The sequence below is a fragment of the Trichoderma citrinoviride genome, assembly GCF_003025115.1.
Source record: "Trichoderma citrinoviride strain TUCIM 6016 unplaced genomic scaffold BBK36scaffold_6, whole genome shotgun sequence".
Classification (NCBI taxonomy): domain Eukaryota; kingdom Fungi; phylum Ascomycota; class Sordariomycetes; order Hypocreales; family Hypocreaceae; genus Trichoderma; species Trichoderma citrinoviride.
The window spans coordinates 302,681-316,967 of record NW_020194714.1 but is presented as its reverse complement, the minus strand read 5'-3'; the positions used below and the strand labels follow the sequence as shown (position 1 = coordinate 316,967).

At 52.8% G+C, this 14,287-nt stretch overlaps 6 protein-coding genes across 6 annotated transcripts; 2 read left to right on the top strand and 4 right to left on the bottom strand.

Annotated features, from left to right (window-relative positions):
• Nucleotides 1–2,214: 2,214 nt before the first annotated feature.
• On the bottom strand, nt 2,215–5,217 carry BBK36DRAFT_1198253 (DNA repair rad4-like protein; the record flags this gene model as incomplete). Its single annotated transcript, XM_024897028.1, has 4 exons — nt 2,215–2,914; nt 2,984–3,969; nt 4,048–5,057; nt 5,133–5,217. 4 exons carry the CDS (start codon nt 5,215–5,217, stop codon nt 2,215–2,217), a joined length of 2,781 nt encoding a protein of 926 aa, XP_024750056.1.
• Nucleotides 5,218–5,600: 383 nt separating this feature from the next.
• Nucleotides 5,601–6,832, bottom strand: BBK36DRAFT_1135165 (hypothetical protein). Its single transcript, XM_024892544.1, is given in 2 exon segments — nt 5,601–5,642; nt 5,653–6,832. 1 exon segment carries the CDS (start codon nt 6,578–6,580, stop codon nt 5,654–5,656), a length of 927 nt encoding a protein of 308 aa, XP_024750055.1. The 5' UTR covers nt 6,581–6,832; the 3' UTR covers nt 5,601–5,642; nt 5,653.
• A 447-nt stretch (nt 6,833–7,279) lies between these two features.
• Nucleotides 7,280–8,197, bottom strand: BBK36DRAFT_1158693 (hypothetical protein; the record flags this gene model as incomplete). Its single annotated transcript, XM_024894134.1, has 2 exons — nt 7,280–7,946; nt 8,004–8,197. The coding sequence occupies 2 exons, from the start codon at nt 8,195–8,197 to the stop codon at nt 7,280–7,282; spliced, it is 861 nt and encodes a 286-aa protein (XP_024750054.1).
• A 450-nt stretch (nt 8,198–8,647) lies between these two features.
• On the top strand, nt 8,648–8,998 carry BBK36DRAFT_3877 (hypothetical protein; the record flags this gene model as incomplete). The annotated part of the gene is made up of 3 exons (XM_024898051.1): nt 8,648–8,701; nt 8,780–8,910; nt 8,965–8,998. The coding sequence occupies 3 exons, from the start codon at nt 8,648–8,650 to the stop codon at nt 8,996–8,998; spliced, it is 219 nt and encodes a 72-aa protein (XP_024750053.1).
• Nucleotides 8,999–10,352: 1,354 nt separating this feature from the next.
• Nucleotides 10,353–11,477, top strand: BBK36DRAFT_1117771 (Homeodomain-like protein; the record flags this gene model as incomplete). Its single annotated transcript, XM_024890398.1, has 1 exon — nt 10,353–11,477. One exon carries the CDS (start codon nt 10,353–10,355, stop codon nt 11,475–11,477), a length of 1,125 nt encoding a protein of 374 aa, XP_024750052.1.
• Nucleotides 11,478–11,975: 498 nt separating this feature from the next.
• Nucleotides 11,976–13,958, bottom strand: BBK36DRAFT_1158690 (Vps36-domain-containing protein; the record flags this gene model as incomplete). The annotated part of the gene is made up of 3 exons (XM_024894133.1): nt 11,976–13,114; nt 13,265–13,797; nt 13,858–13,958. The coding sequence occupies 3 exons, from the start codon at nt 13,956–13,958 to the stop codon at nt 11,976–11,978; spliced, it is 1,773 nt and encodes a 590-aa protein (XP_024750051.1).
• Between the last annotated feature and the right edge of the window lie 329 nt (nt 13,959–14,287).

Here is a 14,287-nt window from a genome sequence, read left to right as displayed (position 1 = left end):
AAAAACAAGAAGAAAAAAAACAAGAAGAAAAAAAACAAGAAGAAAAAAAACAAGAAGAAAAAAAACAAGAAGAAAAAAAACAAGAAGAAAAAAAATAAAAAAAATAAAAAGAAAAAAAATAAGGATACTGAATAAGGATAAAAAATAAGGATACTAAATAAGGATGAAAAATAAGGATAGAAAATAAGGATGAAAAATAAGAATAAAAAATAAGGATGAAAAATGAGGATGAAAAATGAGGATGAAAAATAAGGATAAAAAATAAGGATGAAAAATAAAGGATAGAAAATAAGGATAGAAAATAAGAATGAAGAATAAGGATAAAGAATAAGAATGAAGAATAAGGATAAAGCATAAGAAATAAGGGGAAAAAAAAAAAAAAGGAGGGAGGGAATAAGTGGCAGAGGAGATGGCAAAAATGTGTCGAGGGAGGTGTCGATGTAAATGGCGAAGAAATGTCGATCTAGATGTCAGTGTAAATAGCAATACAAATGTCGAAGTAAATGGCGAAGTAAATGGCGAAGTAAATGTCGAAGTAAATGTCGAAGTAAATGTCAAAGTAAATGTCGAAGAGATTGTCGAAGTAAATGTCGAAGAGATTGTCGAAGTAAATGGCGAAGTACCTAGATGTCAGTGTAAAAATTCATAGAGCAGATGGTGGATAAAGGGCAATAGATGGCAAACAAAATGATGAAGAAATGGCAAATAAAATAAAGAGAAAAAAAATGTTGGGGTAAATGTGAAAAAGATGGTAAAGAAAATGGAAAGTAAATGGTAAAAAAAAGAGAGAAAAAATGTCAGGGGAAATATAAAAAGATGGCAAAAATATGGCAAAGAGATGAGGTGAGGAGGTAAAAGGGAATCGCTGGAGGTCGCTGGAATCGCTGAGGTCGCTGGAATCGCTGAGGTCGCTGGAATCGCTGAGGTCGCTGGGGATAATGATGAAGGCGCTGGAGAAACAAAAAAATGAAGGTCGCTGGGGGATAAAAAATAAAGGTCGCTGGGGAGTAAAAAATAAAGGTCGCTGGGGGATAAAAATAAAAAGTCGCTGGGGATAAAAATAAAAGATCGCTGGGATAAGAATGAAGATCGCTGGGAAAAAAAGATCGCTGAGAGAGTATCGCTGGGTGAGGAATGATGGAACAAGGAAAGGAAAAGGAGACCAAGGAGGGAGGGAAGCCCTCCTTATATAGACGTGGGAGTGCCATACAAAACAAAGGAGGAGGAGAAGATGTGTGAACGGGCACTTCGGAGAGAAAGTCATCGTTGGGGTTCGCCATGGAGAGATGAAAAGCATGAGCTTGTTCCTCGGAAAGTTTCAAGCGTTGGGATTCGGAGGCCAAGGAGCTCAAAACGTTGAAGATCGCACGGGAAATGATTGAGCAGTTGGGATGAGGAAGCGAAAAGGGTCCGAAGCTCGTCACCAAGAGCTTATCCGATCCTCAACCAAACGACTATGGTATCGTGGGTTTGTTGGAGGCTTCAAAAGTGACGATCCTTCCCGATAGAATGTCTCCGGTTGAGCTGCGAACTTTATCTCGCCTGAACAGATGAGACGCGGCGAGATTCTAAAGTCTAATAGGATAAGGGGACGGAACTTCGTCTCCTTGAAAGCATTTGATGGCAGTATCATGGGCGATACCGTAGGCTCCAGGAGATACGGAGAAGGACGATGCATATCCAGTCGGCCAAAGCTATGGTTCATCAGAATGCCTAGGCAATGGAAGCATCTAAGAGAGAATCAGCAATATCTCAGTCCATCTGTAGTAAAAAAAAAAAACCAGAAGTCAAACGAAGGCTCACCTTGGACTCCAAGTCCAGAAATATATCCAGGTCCCCTTCAAGGTTGCCAGAACCAAGCTCAACGTCATCAATGGCAGATCCTCACGATAGGGGAGTCAAGGAAAGCTCCGAAAACTGTCATTTCGTTCATGTTCAGCTTAAGCGAAGAATATATCTTCCCGAATTGTCTCAATTCTCCCCTCAACACGGCGAGTTTTCGTTCCCAAGGTGCCATAACTCGAGCAGGCTTGAAACCTAAACCGGCCTCGCTTGTAAGATGTTTGCCAGCCAAAGGACAATGGTCTACCCTGGAGCAAAACATTGTATTAAAACAAGATCTTTGTATGTGAGCAAACAAGACTGCAACATATCCATCTCGAGAGTCAGAAGTAACCAACAGTAGCCCGTATCTCGATGTGCTTGCCAACTCTCTTAGTCGCCATATTCCTCGTCATCATCGTCAATGACGGTTTGTCTCGTTCTTCGTGTTGTTCGAGTCTTTCTGGATCTCGTTGAAGAATTGCGAGGTTTGGAAGAACTTTCCGCTTGAGCCTCAATGTGAGTGTCCTCAACACTCTCATCACGGCCATCTTCCATCACCAAATCTCCATCCCCACCCTGATCATCCTCATCAAGAGCGGGGAAGAAGTTTGATGTCTCGTGTCCTCGGTCGTCTTCGTCATCTTCTTCATAATCTTCGGGGAGAAACCCCCCGGCGAGTTCTTCGTCGTGAACCTTGGGCGCGCTGCCGGCCGGAGCCCCTCCTCGTGCATGGCCAAAGACAGAGACACTCTCATCAATCTCGCCGTATTCTTGCCGAATTCTCTCCACGATGCGCATCCCCATGATAAACTTTCGCCACATCCCCAGTGCTGCCTTGCGCCGTTTCTCGTCTTCTTTCCGTACGCGCTCCGCTTCGTCCTTTTCCAGTTCTGCCATCACTCTATCATGATGCTCTTTGGCGATAACGACTCCCTGGATGACGGGGACAGCCATGCGATGGCCAAACTCAAAGTCTACTACGGCCTCTGCGTAGTCGATGCCGAGCCTCTTGCAAACTTTGCCAACACCTCTGAAGGGGACATGTACGGCGCCTTCAGGACACATATGCTCGGCAAACAGGTCAATATTCCTACGTAAAGTTAGTCCACGTTGAGCAAAAAAAAAAAAAAAAAAAAAAAAAAGTATGAAGCAAACATACCCGTATTCATTCTTCGGAATGACACCATCCTTGATAGGTGGTGGTATGATCCAGTCTGTTTGATCGAAGCTGTACAGTCCTTGGAGCACCTTTTGGCCAGTCATTGCCTCGGCTTCCAAAATCTCCCTCTTCCGGTTGAGAGTGGCAGCGCGATATGGCACTCTCTTCAGCGGCTCTTCGCCAGCAAGCGGAGCGCGGCCTTGCTTGTGCCAGGTTTCTGCGCTCTTGACCAGCACAACGTCGGACCGAAGATACACATCTTCCTCGTCCACTTTGCCACCTTTCCCTTTGTTCTTGAACACCTTGACCGGTTTGGCACCAGGTCTCAGCGCTTCCTCGCGTTTGAGATGCCTCTCTAGGGCGAGTTCTTTGGACTGTTTGTAGTATTGTAGCGTCTCCTCGCCCTCCTTGACCTCCTTCTTTTCCGCCTTTGCAGGCCTCAGGTCTGTAAGGTCTTCTACTTGGTCGACTTCTGTCAAAGGATGATCCTTGCTTCCACGCCTGTAGCCGGACATGGCTGTTTTGAACCAGTCTGCCATTTCGTAGCGCTTAACCTTGCCATGACGATTGTAGACTGGCATCTTGACCGGTGGCATTCGGACACCCTTAGTGCGCCCTGGAAGAACTTGCCTCTTCAGATATCTGACCGTCACGTCTTTGGCGGTGCCATCTTTCGAATAGCCCACGACATAAGCAATAACCTGCCTGGCTCTATCCGCTTTGGCGCCACGAGGTTCAAACGTCTCGATGAGATCTCGATTCGTTGCAACTGTGCCCTTGACGATGGGATCGACTGAGAGGTATTTCTTGGTAACCGGTGATAAAACCTCTGTCCAGTAGTGTGGGAACTCGAGGTCTTTGTCAAACTTTTTCGTATGCAAAGACTTGGTCGGCGTGGTGAGTGTCATATCGACAGATTCGTCGTCTGTATCTTTGAATTCAGGCTCCAAGTCATCTTCAGACTCTTGAGTGGCTTCGGGTAACTGCTTGGCAACTCGGGCGGATCGTGATCGGGATGGGGTCTTGTTTGGTTTTGTCTTTTCTTTCGCCTTCCCCTTCGATACCTCTTTCTCCGACTTCTTCCCAGTGGCCTTCTTGTTGGTAGTTTTAGCCGGCGTGGCCTGTTGGTTTTCATTATCCTCGGGATCCGCGTCTTCAAGCTTATTCCATCCAAAGCCTAGTGGCTGCAGACTGGCAACCATCCGAGCATCCATGCCCAAGCCCCGAAGCAGCGCAGTCAACAGTTGAGCACCAACATCTCTACTCCCCCTGCACTCGGTAGCGCATTGCCGAAATCCCTCTATGCTCTCTATCATCTCCCCAAACTCTTCGTCATCTGCTTCGTGTTCCTTGTATGCTTTTGTTAGCCTATCCAGCCGTTCGAGCGACATGTAGCCCCATTTCCGGAGACCAGGAGCCGTAACTCGAAATCGTTGCTTCCACCAGGCGACTAATGACTTCATAAGTCGAAACAGAGGATCACCGTGGCTCATGTCTATGGCCCCATCTTCCAGTCTCTTGGCGTCTTCGCCCCAATCTCGGGACTCTTGCTTCGCGCCCTTCTTCTTTGCAGGTTTCTTGGGCGGTGGTGGTGGTGGCGGCCTTTTCACCAAGCCGCTGTTTTGCCTCCAGCGATCAACCTCATCCCACATCCTGGGCGGAACATGGGAAACCATGATTGCCTGAACCTCGGGGTCGCATATCCAAGAGTTCCGGACTGCATTGTGCCATAGAAGACAGAGAACATGGACGCAATGCGTCGCATTCCGAACCATCCGCTCTCGCTTTGAAGGTCCTTTTTTGTCGAATTGGTTCGTCAAGGATATCCGATTGTCCCGGATGAGAGTCAATTCGAGGTCGCCGGACGGCACCGGCGCATCTGGTGCGAATTGCGGCGGGGCCTCTACATCCTCAAACTCGATGTCGTCGTCATCGTCATCATCGTCATCCAGGGCATCAGAATCATCTGTTCTCTGCCGCTTGGCGAGAGGGACATCTTCAAAGTCGCTATCTGATAATGAAGAAAGCGGACTGTCGCTATCACCGCTTCCTCCGAGATCGTGAAGCAGCGAATCTGAGCCTCCCGGTGTATGCGACGAGTCAAGGTCGTCGTACAGCGTCCTTTTCCGAGCAGCACCTGCCCTGGAACTCGCCTCGCCAACGGTCTTGTCGGGAGTAGCCACGTCCTCTGGTGACAAGGCTCTTAACCTTTTGCGAGGGACATATGGAGGCATATCTTTTTACACGCCGATTTGAGATGCGAGGTTGAGGTGTGGCGAGAAGTGACATGTCGTCATTGACGCGAACGTATACGCGGGATCACGTGCGCCATTATGAATGCATGCCTCAGCATGTGATGCCACCCTGGAGCACTTGATATGAAAGTGTACGAGTATGTGTTTCCTTGATAATGCCGTGAGGACCTCCCAAAGCCATGTATCACTGGGTATAGATGACTGAAAAAATGTTGAAAATAGATCTGTTGGATTTGTGATGATGCATTAGGGAATCATTTCTATGTTAGATCTGTACCAATCATCAATGCAATATGCAATATCGCTGTGTTCAATGCTCCCAATTCCTCGACCAGCTCAAACATATCTGGGAGAATCGCTCCTCATAAACGCCCGTATTACCTCTTGTATAATTCCGCTCTTCTCCCAATGTTTTTCAAACCTCTATCAAGTCTGCAGGGGCACCAACGCCCCTCAGCAAAACCAGGGTATTCCCGCTCTGTATCGCCGCGCCCACCTTCTCCCCATAATCAAGCACTCTGCCTCCTTCGACGTGGAAAACTCGTAGCTTGTCTCTCTCATCTGAACTCTGGTTGTTGACGTTTTGTACTTGGAGACTCCGTGCTGCCGCATCTAATAATCGACCGACGACCCAATCCTTGGAGTAGAAGAACTCTCCCTTGGGAAACTTGGCCTTTGCTGTCTCGGCCTCGGCTTCCACGTACACGTAGACGCGCTTCTCCGGCGCGAGCTTGTCGTCGCCCTTTGCAGTCTTCTTCAGAGTGTTGACGGCCACCATTCGTGCCGCTGCCGAGCTGGGCTTGGGCTTGGGCAGCGCTCTTCCAGCCTGCTCCTTCTTTGCCGTCCCCCACGCTCGAAGCCGGTCCAGCGCGGATTTCGTCCTCGCCGCGACATCGATCTGAACAGGCCGCGCCCCGATGGGCGTCAGGTTCTTGCAGTTGTGGTCGTCCTTGAAGCGATGCTTCAGGCAGTAGTCCCGGTTACACGTCTCGCAGTGCACCCCTGGCGTCCGCGCCGTCCCGATTGTCGTATCGCACTCTGGCGACGCGCATGGCTTCTCCGAGATCTTGTCCCGCAGCGTCCTCCCCTGGCCGATGGACGGCTTTGACAGCTGGGCCTGCCGCTTGCGCTCCGCCCAGGCGCCCGCGTTTGCGCACTTGTGAGCCGACTCTGAGCGGTGGTCCAGGCAAAAGGTCTTGGTGCAGGACTGGCAGAAGAAGGGGAGGAAGTCGAGCTGGTTGCAGTATTCGTACTGGCAGTGCTTGCCGACGAGGCTGGCGTCTTCCCTGTCCTTCATGATGTAGCTCGTTTCTGGAGCGTCGGAATCCGAGCCCGACGCCATCTTGGGGTTCCGTGGAATAAATACTTTGATGTCTGTTTGTTTGCTAATCCTCGTTTGCTAATTGCGCCTCCCGTGATGTGCTTCAGGCAGAGCAGACGTCGTCACCTTACAAAGGGATAATTGAGTGAGTGAGTCCCTGGTCCGGCTGAGGGCGTTTGCCGTCGGCTGACCAACCGTGGCAAGGAAGCGTCTGGAAGCCCCTTTAGCCGTCTGCTAAATTTGGCACTCAAGACCCGTGCGCCCTGCACTATCGTGGAGGCAAAGAGCGAATGCAACGGGTTTGATAATCAGGGCATGGAATGTGAAATAAGTAGGGAAGTTTGCTGATCTCGGAGTCGCCAAGCGTCAGGGGCAGGCAGCACGAGATGACGCGCAAATAAGGCTGCTGCAGGGTCGAGATGGGCATCGCGGGGTCAAATCGAGGCCCCACTAACAGCTAGTATGAAGCACATGTCAGATGCGATGTCAGAGCTGGCTTACATGTGTCTCTTCGTGTGTGTACTGTACGACGTGGTCAGTAATTGATGTAATATTTGAGATGAAGCTAGAATAGATAACTTTTGATATATACATAAAGAGAGCGGAACCCATGTTGTACTCTATTTACAAAGACTTCTACCATGCTCGTTCCTCCATATGAAAGAGTGGAGTGCTCTGCTCCGTCACGCCTTATCCCATGCCCATATCCAGAGTATGCGGCTAGTCCTCCTTGATCTTGGGATCCTTGTTGAGAAGCTTCTCTCGGCCCGTGGACGGCGAGTCTCCAACATAGGCCTTGCCTCCAAATTGCTCAAAGCCCTTGTGGAAGATCCACTCCACGGTGTCCTCGACCGGCTTGTCGAAGAGGGTGGGCAAGAAGGGAACCACCGACAGGCCAAGTCCAATGGGACCCCATGTTCTAATGGTGGCATTTTTGGCATTCTTCAATGCCTTGCCAGAGTACTTGACCACACTGTGAATAGTGAATGCCGGCAGACCCATACTGGCGACGCTCTGGAAGATGGCTCTCTGCACCATGACGGTTCGCCAGTCCTCCAACGGAGAGACTACACCTGGAACAAGATTGCGCGTCTCCTTCTCAGGGAGGCCGGTGAGCCTCTGTTGGTGAGAGTTGAGCAGAACCTGTGGGTTGAGGATTCGCTGGTTTTGCCAGTAGGCGCGGTATCCCTCGTGTGAGACATCGCCCAGAATGTAGAGCCACGAGATTCCGTATGCAGTGCGAACAAGGTGCGGATGCGCAACTGGTCGGAACGATTCGCCAATATCGGAGGTATAGGCGACGTATCGGTGGGCAGATAAAAGGATGGTTCGGAGTCTGGTCGCATATGCAGCATATCGCACATTGCTCTCCGTCGAGTCCGGGGCACTACACACAAACGCTCTTAGTCCGTTGTCTGCCAGAAAGAGAGCGGCTGACTATTACCGTCCTTCCTTTATGCTGTCAAAGAAGCTCTCATCCTGGTCGGCCTTGTCGATAATCTTCTGCAGCGCCTTGGGCAGCTTCTCGGGCTTGGGGAGCTGAGGGTCGAAGACGGATTCCTTGCGCGCTTCTTTTTGCTGTTCCTGCTGCTGCTGCTGCTCAGGCTTCGAGTCGGATGATTTGCCCCACCAGCCCATGATGAGTCTCTAGTGCGCGATGCAATGCAGAAAGGTGATTGGAAAACGGACGTCTATGGAAAGGAAATGCCGCGATGGTTGAACGTTGCGAATTGAAGGATTACGAGGGTTGTGAGAGCCAGGTTCTGTCAAGCTGGAGATATAGTAGTCGCAGGCAAAGCCGTAGCTCACGGCTACCGAAACCTCCCGCAAGCTAACACGGCCAAATCCGTACAGTGACGTCGACCATGAGAAACGGCACCTGCAAAATTGGGCATCCACTGCGCCGAACGCCCAGCCGGGGAATAGCCGAGGTGCCGCGCCGGCCTGCAATTCCAGGCACAAGTCCGCAAGTGCGTTTTCGAGGCAAAAGTCGGTTGTCCATCGGATCCCGCAAATCCTCCAGCAATCCATCGATTCCCGCCCAATTCCTCTCGTCCACCCCCTTCCGACGCATATCCCGAGGTCAAGATGGCTGGTGTCGCTACCTACACTATTGCTGGCCGACAGATCGGCGGCCACTACGTATGTCCTGCTGCGGAAGAAGCTCCTCCAAGCTGCTCTGGTTCCAGCGCTCTAACATGAACATTTGCAACACCACAGCTTGCCATGGGCTGGTTGGCTACCCTGTTTGGCGGTGCCTACTACGCTGCTTCTGGCCCCAAGAAGTCCGCCTCTGCCGCCGCTACTCCCCCGATCAACGCTTCCAGCTCTGACGAGGCCGACTTCATCAAGTGCGTTATATATCGTGCGCGACGCTCAAGCGCGGTCGACTAACGGGATGACAGGAAATTCCTCGAGGAGCAGGACAAGAAGCACTAAACATCGAACTTTGAAAAAAGATGGCGTGGAGGATAGTGCATTGTGGTCTTGTACATAACAGATACACGGAGAGCGAGAGAGTCTCGATATAGAATACGATGCGATTACCTTCTCCGAAAAGCTTACGAATCTGCTCAACATGGCTACGCCTATGCATTGAACTTGCGAATTCTTGAACCTTCAAAGCGAGACGCTGTGCATGAGGTTGGACGTTTTGCAGCGTTGGCGGTGCGGCTGGATACCGGACACTTCTCTCGTCTGGGCATTTATCATCCATCAGAGGTCAAGAAGCGACAGTCGGATGTACCTTGGATATTGATGCTATCCTGAGAGCTGTACTGCCTGCAACGAGCGAGGAGGGCTTTGGCTGCATCACTCGATGACTTACGTGTGCCTATCATGCATGATCTGGCATTCTTTGACTTACTAGGTAGGTATCTGTGTAAAGAATCTCTGCGTTGTGACCATATGCGCCGTCTTGGGAAGCCATAATAGATAGTCAGCGATTTCTGGCTCTCCACCTCTACCCTACTTCCAGGACATTGCAAGAAGGCATACTGAGTATATGCACGGTTGATGAGTGGTACATGAGGTGCATTGTATTAGTAGCTTCCATGCCTTGTATGTATAACAGTATCAATTGGCCCTGCGTGAAAGCATCGCGATAGTGGCTTGCAGGCTACGCTATGAAGTACATTATTTAGAGCGACTGGCAAGACTTCGTTAAGTGCTTCACACAATAAGCTCATGAAATCTATTCATCGTAACATGATATGGAGAAATTCAATAATGGACGCCATGTCTTGGATCAATCTATTTCTTAGCGTCCTACCCATCGGCTTCATGCCACGAGCCTGTTGTCGTCCTTGTAGCCGGATATAAGCATACCACACTCCTTAGCACGACGCATACCCAGGATACAGACAACCATGCCTACATACAACCACCGCGAATCGCATATCACAGGCCGCAGTTTGGCCACTCCTCATGCATGGCTCACAGGTCTGACAGGCGCCTCATGCAGAGCAACAACGAGGCAGCCTATCACGAGGCGGGAGAGACTCGCTGCAGGCACCGTGTAGCCAATATGCAGTCGGTTCTTATGAAGCACAAGCAGCCGAAGTCGATAGGCACCCAATCTGCCAGACTCTCGTTTGGGGAGAAACGGGTCACGTGAGGCATTCGCCGGGTGCAGACCAGCAAAAAAAGCCCTGACGCGCCCCGCCTCGCTCTTTTATGGCGCATGCACCATCTCCCTAAAGCGAACCGAACCCCCCAATCCATCGGATACAACGATTGCAATTCGGACGACACCGCAAAACCCGATATCGAATCGAGTCGACCTCGCCCCCAAATGGCCGCCACGACAGACTCCTTGGTGGACGGCAGCGACATCTCGCCGTCGGCGGCGCCCAAGGAGCGGCATTCGCTGACGCTGGACCAGCGGCGCGCGCTGCGGCGCTGGGCCAACAACCAGACGATCCGGCCGTCGCACAAGGCGTGCATCGAGTGGTTCTTTGGCCAGTACGGCCAGCAGATCAGCCAGTCGACCGTCTCGCACTCGCTGTCGCCCAAGTACTCGCGCCTCGACGGCGACAACCCGCAGCTGTCGGGCTCGCGCCTGCGCTTCGGCAACTGGCCCGACGTCGAGAAGCTGGTGCTGCTGTGGTACCAGCAGGTCCAGGCCGCCGGCCGCCAGCCCACCAACGAGGAGCTGGGCGAGAAGGCAAAGGCCATCTTCAGCCAGCTGCCGCGCTACAAGGAGGAGACGCCGCCCGAGTTCTCGCCCGGCTGGATCCACCGCTTCAAGAAGCGCTATGGGCTGCTGATCCGGCGCCAGCGGCGGCATGGAGACGGCGGCATCAACCCGGCCGACGACATCGACTACCTGGCCGACTGCGTCCCGCGCTTCATGGCCATTGCCGCCGACACGAGCCCGGCCGCCATCCGTGAGCAGGTCCTGCGTGTCGTGGGTGTCGAATCGAGCCTCAACACCTGCGCCCTGGTCCGCGACGAGATCATCCGCCGTCTCGCCAACGCCCACGCCCAGCCCCTGCCATCGCTGGCCCCCGTGGAGCCGACGCTCGCGCAGCCGCAGCCGGACCAGCCAATGTACGCCGACGACGATCCCGAGGTGGTGCTGCAGAACGCCCTACGACAGCTCCAGCAGGAGGAGCAGGCCGCTGAGGAGCAGGCTGCCGCCGTACGTGAGGAGAGGGAGCGCGCCGAGAGAGCCGCGGGGCTCCAGCAGCAGCAAGGCATGGTGACGACGCCGAGCGGTCGTGCGCCGTCCGACACCCGCTACACCACGCCGGGCCAGGACATGGCGCCCGAGCTGACGCTCACGCCGATTCACTCCGAGGTTCCGCTCAGCACTCACGGGGAGAGACCGCTGCGATGTCCGTTTTGCGTCAACCAGCGGATGCTCCGTTCGATCAAGGAGGCCGTGGAGCACATGTCGACTCACGTCGTGGTGTAACTCTCCTCCTCAGGGACCGTTCTCTATTCTTTGTTCCATCACACGTTTTTCATTCGCCGTTGTCATTTTTCCAAGCCGAATAGCCAACTATCGATTCCTACTGCTTTGTGCGAAGTCTCTTATCACGATCTGGGAGTATAGGGGAAGGGGGGCGGAAGGCCGGTCGATATTCTGGGACGATGAATTCCCCTTCCTTGTGCAATTGGAGTTTGACCGAGACAGGTCGTCTTGTGGAGTTTTGGCGTCTTCCTTTTTTTTTTTTTTTCTTCCCGTTTCTAACCATTTTCTCTTGATATCGCCATGATGCACAAGGGCGGCGGTTGCTACAAGTACCAGGTAGTCTTGTTGATGAGATATATCCTACCTTTACTACCTAGGGACGCAGAATTCACAGACGATCCCAATATGAAAGCCTCCAAAAGTGGTATCATCGTTATGTAATTGAAATCGTAGAGCCAACTCAACCCTCCTCTTATCCCATCTACACATTCAAACACCTTATATAAACCCAGTGTCCCTCAGACGCTGCATCAAAGCATCTGCCTCCTGCTGCGCTTCCCGCTTCTGCATCTCCTCCACATCACTGGCCCCAATGTAATTCTTCCAAAACTTGAGGCCCTCGAGCCCCTCCTCGCGACACAAGGCCCCCTGCTCCTCCGCCATGAGCAGCTCCTCCTCCGCAACGCCCAGGCTCCAGCCAAACCTCTCCGCGGCCTCCTGCGCCGTGACGCCGCGCCCAAACGCGCGCCAGTCCCACGCGACGTCCCGGTCGGGCGGGAATTCGTGCAGGTCCTGCAGCCACGCCAGGATGGACCTCACCGTCGCCTCGTCGGTGCGATCCCGTCCCTGGACCACCATGACGCCGCTGCGGAATGTGCGCAGCCGCACAGGGAGCTTGAGCGTCTCCCACATCTGCGCGGCCTTTTTGAAATCCATTGGGCTGACCAGCTCGACGCCGCCGCGCGCCCGGTTGAACATGGCCCACAGGTCCACGAGCGTCAGGATCCCGCCGGCTCGCTTGAGCACGCCGCGGGCGTCGTCGGTGAGGAACTCGGCTAGGTTGCGTGCCAGCTCGGACAAGTAGAGCGACTCGGAGCTTCCGCCACCGACAATGTCCTTGGTTGTAATCAGCCCGAGCTGGTGGGCGGATTCCGCCAGGATGGAGTTCTCCTTGGACGTGACATCGCCGCTGGCGCCGTTGACCTGCTGTGCGAATCTCTCTGCTAGGGCTACCACCTCCTTCGCGGAAGCCATGAGGGCCTCGAGGTCCTCAAAGGCGCTGCCTATGAGAATCTCATTGTTCTTGCGCATGTTCAGGCCCCGCTGCTCGAGTCCGGCGATACCAGCTGTTTTGGCCTTGGGAGCGGGAGCATGTGGTGAACCGTTGGCAGAGTTGCTCTCAGACACACGATTGGATTTGGGAGCAGGAGGCGCATCTTGCAGCAGCCATTTCCGTTGTGTCATGGCACTCTTGAGACGCTCATAGAAGATCTTTTCGCCGCCACCTCGGAACGATATCTTAACGCTCTCCGCAAATTCATTGCCGCCTGGGCTCGATTTGCTGCTGCTGTCCTTGACCGGTCCCGGGGATTGTGTCCTCGTATAGTCTGAGCTGTTGGATATGGCAGGGGGTAGGTCTTGTGATAGCAATGGAGCTCCGCACATCTCACAGGATAGAAGGGAAGGATGATTTGAGAATGTGCATCTTGGACATTGAAATGAGACGGTGGAGTCAGGTTTTCCTTGTTCACTATCTGCAAGCGCCCCAGATGCCGAAAAAGGGTCACTTGGTTGTTGCGGTGTTGTTGGGGCTTGCTGGCCCGAGCTGGACAAAGCTGTCGGACGGTTGCTTGCGCTGGTGATGGCCGCCTTCAGCAGCTGCGACAAGGTCGGTTTGATTCCGCACGCTAAGCATGGTGGAAGAGGCGTGTGGGCGTTTGCAGAGACTGGATCAAAGTTTGAAGGCACCGGATTCGAGAAGCTGCAAATGCTACAGACCCAGGTGGCAGTTGTGATTGCTGGAGGCCCAGACGGCGGAGCGTATGCGTTGTCTGGCTGTGCGGGAGACGGCGTACTGCCTCTTGAGGCGACCCCGATGTTGGACACCACACGGTTGTGAAGCGTTGATCTCTTCAAAGGCTTGGGCACAAGGGTGATCTTGGCCGAGGACTTGAGAAACCCGGCGTAGAATTCATAGCGGTCCACCTCCTTCAAGTTGAGGGCGACCGAGTTCTTCCTTGGCTCGTCCTTGTCGACATAGCAGATGCGATGTGAAGTCAAATATACCTGGCCATTCTGCTGGTTGGGGAGCTTGTACTTCCTATGCTGTCCCATCAGCATCGAGCTCTCACGCAGCCCAGGTCACAGCTGAGATACTCACCCCTCGTACAAGCCGACATTGTCCTGCACAAAGAGCAGAACTTCATCCGGAAGATACGAAGGCCGCAGTGCAGTGGTCAGGTCAATGTGCTTCAGGAACATCCGTCATACGGCAGCGGCATAGAGCCAGCCCGCGGTGAATGACTCGGCCTGAGATTCGGTGATGCGCTGAATACTGAACGAAGCGATAGCACGTGCCAGAGGGATCGCAAGAGATAGGTGAGGCGGACGTCAATATTCGGCCAGACAGGGGTCTTTAACAATAGATGGACAGGTATCACAAAGAATGTGATATTGAGATGCTCTATCGAGAAGACGAAGCTTCCGGAACGGCGAGTCTAGAGTGGTGATGATGGTGACTGCATCGATGAGGCATGGCGACCTCAAGCTGTACCACCAACAAGCGGTACGTACCTCACCCGTCGCTCCAT